The sequence below is a fragment of the Thunnus albacares genome, chromosome 22, assembly GCF_914725855.1.
Source record: "Thunnus albacares chromosome 22, fThuAlb1.1, whole genome shotgun sequence".
Taxonomy (NCBI): domain Eukaryota; kingdom Metazoa; phylum Chordata; class Actinopteri; order Scombriformes; family Scombridae; genus Thunnus; species Thunnus albacares.
Window position 1 is genome coordinate 51,582 of NC_058127.1, and position 10,919 is coordinate 62,500.

At 51.0% G+C, this 10,919-nt stretch overlaps 1 protein-coding gene across 2 annotated transcripts in view; it reads right to left on the minus strand.

Annotated features, from left to right (window-relative positions):
- Nucleotides 1-329: 329 nt before the first annotated feature.
- Nucleotides 330-10,919, minus strand: part of LOC122973628 (H-2 class II histocompatibility antigen, E-S beta chain-like) — a 39,442-nt gene continuing 28,852 nt past the window's right edge. For both annotated transcript variants that reach the window (XM_044341307.1, XM_044341308.1), the window contains 4 exons: nucleotides 9,552-9,765; nucleotides 9,302-9,369; nucleotides 7,786-7,899; nucleotides 330-594 (listed from right to left, as the gene is read on the minus strand). In XM_044341307.1, the coding sequence (XP_044197242.1) occupies nucleotides 569-594; nucleotides 7,786-7,899; nucleotides 9,302-9,369; nucleotides 9,552-9,765 (422 nt within the window). In that variant the 3' untranslated portion in view covers nucleotides 330-568. The remainder of the gene's footprint in view (nucleotides 595-7,785; nucleotides 7,900-9,301; nucleotides 9,370-9,551; nucleotides 9,766-10,919) is intronic.

Consider the following 10,919-nt stretch of genomic DNA (forward strand, 5'->3'; position numbering starts at 1 on the left):
ATGACCCCTGACCCTAATGACCTCTGACCCTAATGACCTTTGACCCCACTCATTAATGATATTCACAAACAGCAACAGACTGAGTTTGTTTATTTATTGTTAAAATATTCCAGCAGAAATAAACAAATCAACAATCAAACTGAGTCCAAAGAATTATTAAAATAATTGATTATATTGATCAGAAGCAGAGTTAATGAGTCACTTAATCAATTTAACATATTGATTTCACACAGTAAAGCATCAGAGCAGAGTCCAGAACAAACCTGATCCAGGAGCAGCACAGTCAACGATAACATCTCCTGGTCCTGGATCAGGGTTAGACCAGCTGAGAAGGTTTTCTGAAGGTTTTCTGAAGGTTTATTGTGTTTAAAAACTTCAACTAATCGACCAATCACACACTAATCAATCAGATCACTCGAATATATTGATTGAAGCAGAGTTAATGAGTCAGTTAGTGGATATAAAACATTATGAGAATCAGAGCAGCTGCTGAGTCGCTCAAGCAGGACCAGGACCAGGACCAGGACCAGGATCAGGACCAGGATCAGGACCAGGACCAGAAGCAGGATCAGTTAGAGGGGACCAGAATGCGTCCTGGATTAAAGAAAAAGAGACAAGAACAAGATCAACAACAGAACCATGTTTTAGACTGGTATCAGACTGGTATCAGACTGGTATCAGACTGGTCAGACTGGTGTCAGACTGGTGTCAGACTGGTATCAGACTGGTCAGACTGGTGTCAGACTGGTATCAGACTGGTATCAGACTGGTCAGACTGGTGTCAGACTGGTCAGACTGGTGTCAGACTGCTCAGACTGGTCAGACTGGTGTCAGACTGGTGTCAGACTGGTGTCAGACTGCTCAGACTGGTCAGACTGGTCAGACTGGTGTCAGACTGGTGTCAGACTGGTGTCAGACTGCTCAGACTGGTGTCAGACTGGTCAGACTGGTGTCAGACTGCTCAGACTGGTCAGAATGGTGTCAGACTGGTCAGACTGGTGTCAGACTGGTGTCAGACTGGTCAGACTGGTGTCAGACTGCTCAGACTGGTCAGACTGGTGTCAGACTGGTGTCAGACTGGTGTCAGACTGGTGTCAGACTGGTCAGACTGGTCAGACTGGTGTCAGACTGGTGTCAGACTGGTCAGACTGGTGTCAGACTGCTCAGACTGGTCAGACTGGTGTCAGACTGGTGTCAGACTGGTGTCAGACTGGTCAGACTGGTGTCAGACTGGTCAGACTGGTGTCAGACTGGTGTCAGACTGGTGTCAGACTGCTCAGACTGGTCAGACTGGTCAGACTGGTGTCAGACTGCTCAGACTGGTCAGACTGGTCAGACTGGTGTCAGACTGGTGTCAGACTGGTGTCAGACTGGTATCAGACTGGTCAGACTGGTCAGACTGGTATCAGACTGGTGTCAGACTGGTATCAGACTGGTCAGACTGGTCAGACTGGTATCAGACTGGTGTCAGACTGGTGTCAGACTGGTCAGACTGGTCAGACTGGTGTCAGACTGCTCAGACTGGTGTCAGACTGGTATCAGACTAGTCAGACTGGTGTCAGACTGGTCAGACTGGTGTCAGACTAGTCAGACTGGTGTCAGACTGGTATCAGACTGGTGTCAGACTAGTCAGACTGGTGTCAGACTGGTCAGACTGGTCAGACTGGTGTCAGACTGGTGTCAGACTGGTCAGACTGGTATCAGACTGGTGTCAGACTGGTGTCAGACTGGTGTCAGACTGGTCAGACTGGTCAGACTGGTGTCAGACTGGTGTCAGACTGGTATCAGACTTGTCAGACTGGTCAGACTGGTGTCAGACTGGTCAGACTGGTATCAGACTGGTATCAGACTGGTCAGACTGGTGTCAGACTGGTCAGACTGGTGTCAGACTGCTCAGACTGGTCAGACTGGTGTCAGACTGGTGTCAGACTGGTGTCAGACTGCTCAGACTGGTCAGACTGGTCAGACTGGTGTCAGACTGGTGTCAGACTGGTGTCAGACTGCTCAGACTGGTCAGACTGGTGTCAGACTGGTCAAACTGGTCAGACTGCTGTCAGACTGGTCAGACTGGTGTCAGACTGCTCAGACTGGTCAGACTGGTGTCAGACTGGTCAGACTGGTGTCAGACTGGTGTCAGACTGGTCAGACTGGTGTCAGACTGCTCAGACTGGTCAGACTGGTGTCAGACTGGTGTCAGACTGGTGTCAGACTGGTGTCAGACTGGTCAGACTGGTCAGACTGGTCAGACTGGTGTCAGACTGGTGTCAGACTGGTGTCAGACTGCTCAGACTGGTGTCAGACTGGTGTCAGACTGGTGTCAGACTGGTGTCAGACTGGTGTCAGACTGGTCAGACTGGTGTCAGACTGGTGTCAGACTGGTGTCAGACTGCTCAGACTGGTCAGACTGGTGTCAGACTGCTCAGACTGGTCAGACTGGTCAGACTGGTGTCAGACTGGTGTCAGACTGGTGTCAGACTGGTCAGACTGGTCAGACTGGTGTCAGACTGGTGTCAGACTGGTCAGACTGGTGTCAGACTGCTCAGACTGGTCAGACTGGTGTCAGACTGGTGTCAGACTGGTGTCAGACTGGTGTCAGACTGGTGTCAGACTGGTCAGACTGGTGTCAGACTGGTGTCAGACTGGTATCAGACTGGTCAGACTGGTCAGACTGGTATCAGACTGGTGTCAGACTGGTATCAGACTGGTCAGACTGGTCAGACTGGTATCAGACTGGTGTCAGACTGGTGTCAGACTGGTCAGACTGGTCAGACTGGTGTCAGACTGCTCAGACTGGTGTCAGACTGGTATCAGACTAGTCAGACTGGTGTCAGACTGGTCAGACTGGTGTCAGACTAGTCAGACTGGTGTCAGACTGGTATCAGACTGGTGTCAGACTAGTCAGACTGGTGTCAGACTGGTCAGACTGGTCAGACTGGTGTCAGACTGGTGTCAGACTGGTCAGACTGGTATCAGACTGGTGTCAGACTGGTGTCAGACTGGTGTCAGACTGGTGTCAGACTGGTCAGACTGGTCAGACTGGTGTCAGACTGGTATCAGACTGGTCAGACTGGTCAGACTGGTGTCAGACTGGTCAGACTGGTATCAGACTGGTGTCAGACTGGTCAGACTGGTATCAGACTGGTGTCAGTCTGGTCAGACTGGTATCAGACTGGTGTCAGTCTGGTGTCAGACTGGTCATACTGGTATCAGACTGGTATCAGACTGGTTTCAGACTGGTTTCAGACTGGTGTCAGACTGGTGTCAGACTGGTCAGACTGGTATCAGACTGGTCAGACTGGTCAGACTGGTCAGACTGGTGTCAGACTGGTGTCAGACTGGTGTCAGACTGGTATCAGACTGGTATCAGACTGGTGTCAGACTGGTGTCAGACTGGTCAGACTGGTGTCAGACTGGTGTCAGACTGGTATCAGACTGGTCAGACTGCTCAGACTGGTCAGACTGGTGTCAGACTGGTGTCAGACTGGTGTCAGACTGGTAAGACTGGTGTCAGACTGGTGTCAGACTGGTCAGACTGGTCAGACTGGTCAGACTGGTGTCAGACTGGTCAGACTGGTCAGACTGGTGTCAGACTGGTGTCAGACTGGTATCAGACTGGTGTCAGACTGGTGTCAGACTGGTCAGACTGGTCAGACTGGTGTCAGACTGGTATCAGACTGGTCAGACTGGTGTCAGACTGGTGTCAGACTGGTATCAGACTGGTGTCAGACTGGTGTCAGACTGGTGTCAGACTGGTCAGACTGGTATCAGACTGGTATCAGACTGGTTTCAGACTGGTGTCAGACTGGTCAAACTGGTGTCAGACTGGTCAGACTGGTATCAGACTGGTCAGACTGGTCAGACTGGTATCAGACTGGTATCAGACTGGTATCAGACTGGTTTCAGACTGGTGTCAGACTGGTCAAACTGGTGTCAGACTGGTCAGACTGGTGTCAGACTGGTATCAGACTGGTCAGACTGGTGTCAGACTGGTGTCAGACTGGTCAGACTGGTGTCAGACTGGTCAGACTGGTATCAGACTGGTCAGACTGGTCAGACTGGTATCAGACTGGTGTCAGACTGGTCAGACTGGTGTCAGACTGGTATCAGACTGGTCAGACTGGTGTCAGACTGGTGTCAGACTGGTCAGACTGGTGTCAGACTGGTATCAGACTGATGTCAGACTGGTATCAGACTGGTGTCAGACTGGTATCAGACTGGTATCAGACTGGTATCAGACTGGTCAGACTGGTCAGACTGGTGTCAGACTGGTCAGACTGGTATCAGACTGGTGTCAGACTGGTGTCAGACTGGTGTCAGACTGGTGTCAGACTGGTCAGACTAGTGTCAGACTGGTGTCAGACTGGTGTCAGACTGGTGTCAGACTGGTGTCAGACTGGTCAGACTGGTGTCAGACTGGTATCAGACTGGTCAGACTGGTCAGACTGGTATCAGACTGGTATCAGACTGGTGTCAGACTGGTATCAGACTGGTCAGACTGGTCAGACTGGTATCAGACTGGTGTCAGACTGGTGTCAGACTGGTCAGACTGGTCAGACTGGTGTCAGACTGCTCAGACTGGTGTCAGACTGGTATCAGACTAGTCAGACTGGTGTCAGACTGGTCAGACTGGTGTCAGACTAGTCAGACTGGTGTCAGACTGGTATCAGACTGGTGTCAGACTAGTCAGACTGGTGTCAGACTGGTCAGACTGGTCAGACTGGTGTCAGACTGGTGTCAGACTGGTCAGACTGGTATCAGACTGGTGTCAGACTGGTGTCAGACTGGTGTCAGACTGGTGTCAGACTGGTGTCAGACTGGTCAGACTGGTCAGACTGGTGTCAGACTGGTCAGACTGGTCAGACTGGTGTCAGACTGGTGTCAGACTGGTGTCAGACTGGTATCAGACTGGTGTCAGACTGGTCAGACTGGTATCAGACTGGTATCAGACTGGTGTCAGTCTGGTCAGACTGGTATCAGACTGGTGTCAGTCTGGTGTCAGACTGGTCATACTGGTATCAGACTGGTATCAGACTGGTTTCAGACTGGTTTCAGACTGGTGTCAGACTGGTGTCAGACTGGTCAGACTGGTATCAGACTGGTCAGACTGGTCAGACTGGTCAGACTGGTGTCAGACTGGTGTCAGACTGGTGTCAGACTGGTATCAGACTGGTGTCAGACTGGTGTCAGACTGGTGTCAGACTGGTCAGACTGGTATCAGACTGGTATCAGACTGGTTTCAGACTGGTGTCAGACTGGTCAAACTGGTGTCAGACTGGTCAGACTGGTATCAGACTGGTCAGACTGGTCAGACTGGTATCAGACTGGTATCAGACTGGTATCAGACTGGTTTCAGACTGGTGTCAGACTGGTCAAACTGGTGTCAGACTGGTCAGACTGGTGTCAGACTGGTATCAGACTGGTCAGACTGGTGTCAGACTGGTGTCAGACTGGTCAGACTGGTGTCAGACTGGTCAGACTGGTATCAGACTGGTCAGACTGGTCAGACTGGTATCAGACTGGTGTCAGACTGGTCAGACTGGTGTCAGACTGGTATCAGACTGGTCAGACTGGTGTCAGACTGGTGTCAGACTGGTCAGACTGGTGTCAGACTGGTATCAGACTGATGTCAGACTGGTATCAGACTGGTGTCAGACTGGTATCAGACTGGTATCAGACTGGTATCAGACTGGTCAGACTGGTCAGACTGGTGTCAGACTGGTCAGACTGGTATCAGACTGGTGTCAGACTGGTGTCAGACTGGTGTCAGACTGGTGTCAGACTGCTCAGACTGGTCAGACTGGTGTCAGACTGGTGTCAGACTGGTGTCAGACTGGTGTCAGACTGGTGTCAGACTGGTCAGACTGGTGTCAGACTGGTATCAGACTGGTCAGACTGGTCAGACTGGTATCAGACTGGTGTCAGACTGGTATCAGACTGGTCAGACTGGTCAGACTGGTATCAGACTGGTGTCAGACTGGTGTCAGACTGGTCAGACTGGTCAGACTGGTGTCAGACTGCTCAGACTGGTGTCAGACTGGTATCAGACTAGTCAGACTGGTGTCAGACTGGTCAGACTGGTGTCAGACTAGTCAGACTGGTGTCAGACTGGTATCAGACTGGTGTCAGACTAGTCAGACTGGTGTCAGACTGGTCAGACTGGTCAGACTGGTGTCAGACTGGTGTCAGACTGGTCAGACTGGTATCAGACTGGTGTCAGACTGGTGTCAGACTGGTGTCAGACTGGTGTCAGACTGGTGTCAGACTGGTGTCAGACTGGTCAGACTGGTCAGACTGGTGTCAGACTGGTCAGACTGGTCAGACTGGTGTCAGACTGGTGTCAGACTGGTGTCAGACTGGTATCAGACTGGTGTCAGACTGGTCAGACTGGTATCAGACTGGTATCAGACTGGTGTCAGTCTGGTCAGACTGGTATCAGACTGGTGTCAGTCTGGTGTCAGACTGGTCATACTGGTATCAGACTGGTATCAGACTGGTTTCAGACTGGTTTCAGACTGGTGTCAGACTGGTGTCAGACTGGTCAGACTGGTATCAGACTGGTCAGACTGGTCAGACTGGTCAGACTGGTGTCAGACTGGTGTCAGACTGGTGTCAGACTGGTATCAGACTGGTATCAGACTGGTGTCAGACTGGTGTCAGACTGGTCAGACTGGTGTCAGACTGGTATCAGACTGGTCAGACTGGTCAGACTGGTCAGACTGGTGTCAGACTGGTCAGACTGGTCAGACTGGTCAGACTGGTGTCAGACTGGTGTCAGACTGGTGTCAGACTGGTATCAGACTGGTATCAGACTGGTAAGACTGGTGTCAGACTGGTGTCAGACTGGTCAGACTGGTCAGACTGGTCAGACTGGTCAGACTGGTGTCACACTGGTGTCAGACTGTTGTCAGACTGGTGTCGGACTGGTGTCGGACTGGTGTCGGACTGGTGTCGGACTGGTGTCGGACTGGTCAGACTGGTGTCAGACTGGGGTCAGACTGGTGTCAGACTGGTGTCAGACTGGGGTCAGACTGGTCAGACTGGTCAGACTGGTGTCAGACTGGTGTCAGACTGGTATCAGACTGGTGTCAGACTGGTGTCAGACTGGTCAGACTGGTCAGACTGGTGACAGACTGGTGTCAGACTGGTCAGACTGGTGTCAGACTGGTGTCAGACTGGTATCAGACTGGTATCAGACTGGTGTCAGACTGGTCAGACTGGTATCAGACTGGTCAGACTGGTGTCAGACTGGTATCAGACTGGTGTCAGACTGGTGTCAGACTGGTATCAGACTGGTATCAGACTGGTGTCAGACTGGTGTCAGACTGGTCAGACTGGTCAGACTGGTGTCAGACTGGTGTCAGACTGGTGTCAGACTGGTGTCAGACTGGTCAGACTGGTCAGACTGGTCAGACTGGTGTCAGACTGGTATCAGACTGGTATCAGACTGGTGTCAGACTGGTGTCAGACTGGTATCAGACTGGTATCAGACTGGTGTCAGACTGGTCAAACTGGTGTCAGACTGGTCAGACTGGTATCAGACTGGTCAGACTGGTCAGACTGGTATCAGATTGGTATCAGACTGGTATCAGACTGGTTTCAGACTGGTGTCAGACTGGTCAAACTGGTGTCAGACTGGTCAGACTGGTGTCAGACTGGTATCAGACTGGTCAGACTGGTGTCAGACTGGTGTCAGACTGGTGTCAGACTGGTGTCAGACTGGTGTCAGACTGGTCAGACTGGTGTCAGACTGGTGTCACACTGGTCAGACTGGTTTCCTGCTCTGACCTTGGGACTTCCTCTTGTAGTAGATGAATCCAGCCAGAGATAAGATCAGACCCAGGATCAGTCCTGACGCTCCGATGGCGATCTTGTTTCTCTCTGACTCAGGCAGGGACGGATCTGAGGACAGACAGGTAGAGAGACAGACAGGTGAGCACACAGACAGACAGACAGGTGAGCACACAGAGAGGAAGAGAGACAGACAGGTGAGCAGACAGACAGACAGACAGGTGAGCACACAGGCAGGTAGAGAGACAGACAGACAGGAGAGCAGACAGACAGGTAGAGAGACAGACAGGTAGAGAGACAGACAGATGAGCACACAGACAGGTAGAGAGACAGACAGGTGAGCACACAGACAGGAAGAGAGACAGACAGGTGAGCACACAGACAGGTAGAGAGACAGACAGGTGAGCACACAGACAGGTAGAGAGACAGACAGGTGAGCACACAGACAGGTAGAGAGACAGACAGATGAGCACACATACAGGAAGAGAGACAGACAGGTGAGCACACAGACAGGTAGAGAGACAGACAGGTGAGCAGACAGACAGACAGACAGACAGACAGGTGAGCAGACAGACAGACAGGTGAGCAGACAGACAGACAGGTGAGCAGACAGACAGGTGAGCAGACAGACAGACAGGTGAGCAGACAGACAGACAGGTGAGCAGACAGACAGGTGAGCAGACAGACAGACAGGTGAGCAGACAGACAGACAGACAGACAGGTGAGCAGACAGACAGGTGAGCAGACAGACAGACAGGTGAGCAGACAGACAGACAGACAGACAGGTGAGCAGACAGACAGGTGAGCAGACAGACAGACAGGTGAGCAGACAGACAGACAGACAGACAGACAGACAGACAGATGAGCAGACAGACAGACAGGTGAGCAGACAGGCAGACAGACAGGTGAGCAGACAGACAGACAGACAGACAGACAGACAGACAGACAGGTGAGCAGACAGACAGACAGACAGGTGAGCAGACAGACAGACAGACAGACAGGTGAGCAGACAGACAGGTGAGCAGACAGTCAGACAGACAGGTGAGCAGACAGACAGACAGACAGACAGACAGACAGGTGAGCAGACAGACAGGTGAGCAGACAGTCAGACAGACAGGTGAGCAGACAGACAGACAGACAGACAGACAGGTGAGCACACAGACAGACAGACAGACAGACAGACAGGTGAGCAGACAGACAGGTGAGCAGACAGTCAGACAGACAGGTGAGCAGACAGACAGACAGACAGACAGACAGACAGACAGGTGAGCAGACAGACAGACAGACAGACAGACAGGTGAGCAGACAGACAGACAGACAGACAGACAGGTGAGCAGACAGACAGACAGGTGAGCAGACAGACAGACAGACAGACAGACAGACAGACAGGTGAGCAGACAGACAGACAGACAGACAGACAGACAGGTGAGCAGACAGACAGACAGGTGAGCAGACAGACAGACAGACAGGTGAGCAGACAGACAGACAGGTGAGCAGACAGACAGGTCTTTACCCCAGTCAGTAACCAGAGGTTCTTGCAGGCTGGCGTGTTCCACCATACAGGAGATCTTCTCTCCAGACCTTCAACACAAACAAACATCAGAGTTTGTGACAAACTTCCAGCAGCAACATTCTGAGCTGAGTTTCCTTCATTCTCAGTAAATCACTCTGCTCAACGTTCAGCCACAAACTCAACCTGACTGACAGCGAAGCGTCCTGACGGAGCCGCCTCACCTTTACTGATCACCCGCAGCCGGACTCACCTGGGCGTGTACTCCAGGTGGGACTGGATCTGGTAGTACCAGTCGGTGTCCGCCATCTCATCGGTGGAAGTGACGTCAGAGGAGACTTCCTGTCCGTCTCTGAGCCATGTGACTCTGATCTGTTTGGGGTAGAAGTCGTAGACGCTGCAGACCAACATGGAGGGATGGTTACCAGAGGAGGACGCCACCGAGCGCAGCCGGACGTAAGGCTTAGCTGCAACACAGTCACATGATTATTATTATTGTTGTTGTTGTTGTTGTTGTTGTTGTTGTTGTTTGTGTAGTCCAGTCTAATAGAATACAGATGAATAAATAATCTTCAGTGTTTAAAAGTATTCCATTAAAACCAGTTCAGTTGAATGTTTAATCCAGTTCATAGTGAATTAAAACACGTTATAAACAGATGAATAAATCTTTGTCATTGTGTTGGTGACGTTCATGCAGTTCAACTAGTTTGTTTGTTGTTTACATGAGAGCAGCGTGTTTATCTCACATCTGAACCTCAGAGGACGTAACGTTGTCCATCTGACATGTTGTTAATTGTACTGGTTGTTACCAACTGGTCAGCCAGTTGTGAAGGTGGAGGGATGTAGAGGAGACGCTGTAGAGTAAAGCTACGGGCTGGTCAGACGATAAACAGGAGCTGTGTGAAGGTTGTTTATGTTTGTTACTTCAGTAGATGCAGAGTTTAACCGACAGGTAACAGACATGACAGCAACCTGCAGGATGTAAATAACCTCAGTTCATCAGATAGATGCTAACAGTGATTAGCGCGCTAGTTATGTTAGCACATATTTCACTGCAGTAGCAGCTGATGCTACTGTGTGTTGTTAGTATGTGTTCATGTCAATCAGGTTAAAGCTCATAATGCAGTCGGCGTGAGAAGTAAAGGAGCTTTAGGACGAGTTCAGTGACTGAGACCAGGGTCATGAAGACCAGGAAACAGTCCTCGGACTCTCTGGAGGAGCAGACGTCTCCCGCTCACTGATCACTTCTCTGGACCGTTGTTACCGCCAGCCTGTAGCCTCACTCATCGGTCCCCTCGCCATGCATCGCCCCGTTCCTCATCCTTCACCGTGGTTCAACTCACTATTAACCACCTGCTGTTTGATTCAGCAGCTTGTGTTTGATGAAACGTTTGTTTCACGTCTCTGAACTCCGAGCTTCACTATTGGTAAATAAGATAGAAGAACCCGAACCCGACCAGCGAGTCAGACGGCAACGATTTGATTTAATTTAAACAACATTATTTTATTTGGGTCGCAGAGTGAGTGTGTGTGTGTGTGTGTGTGTGTGTGTGTACTGTGTGTAATGTGTGTGTAATGTGTGTGTGAGTGTGTGTGTGTGAGTGTGTCGTGTGTGTGTGTA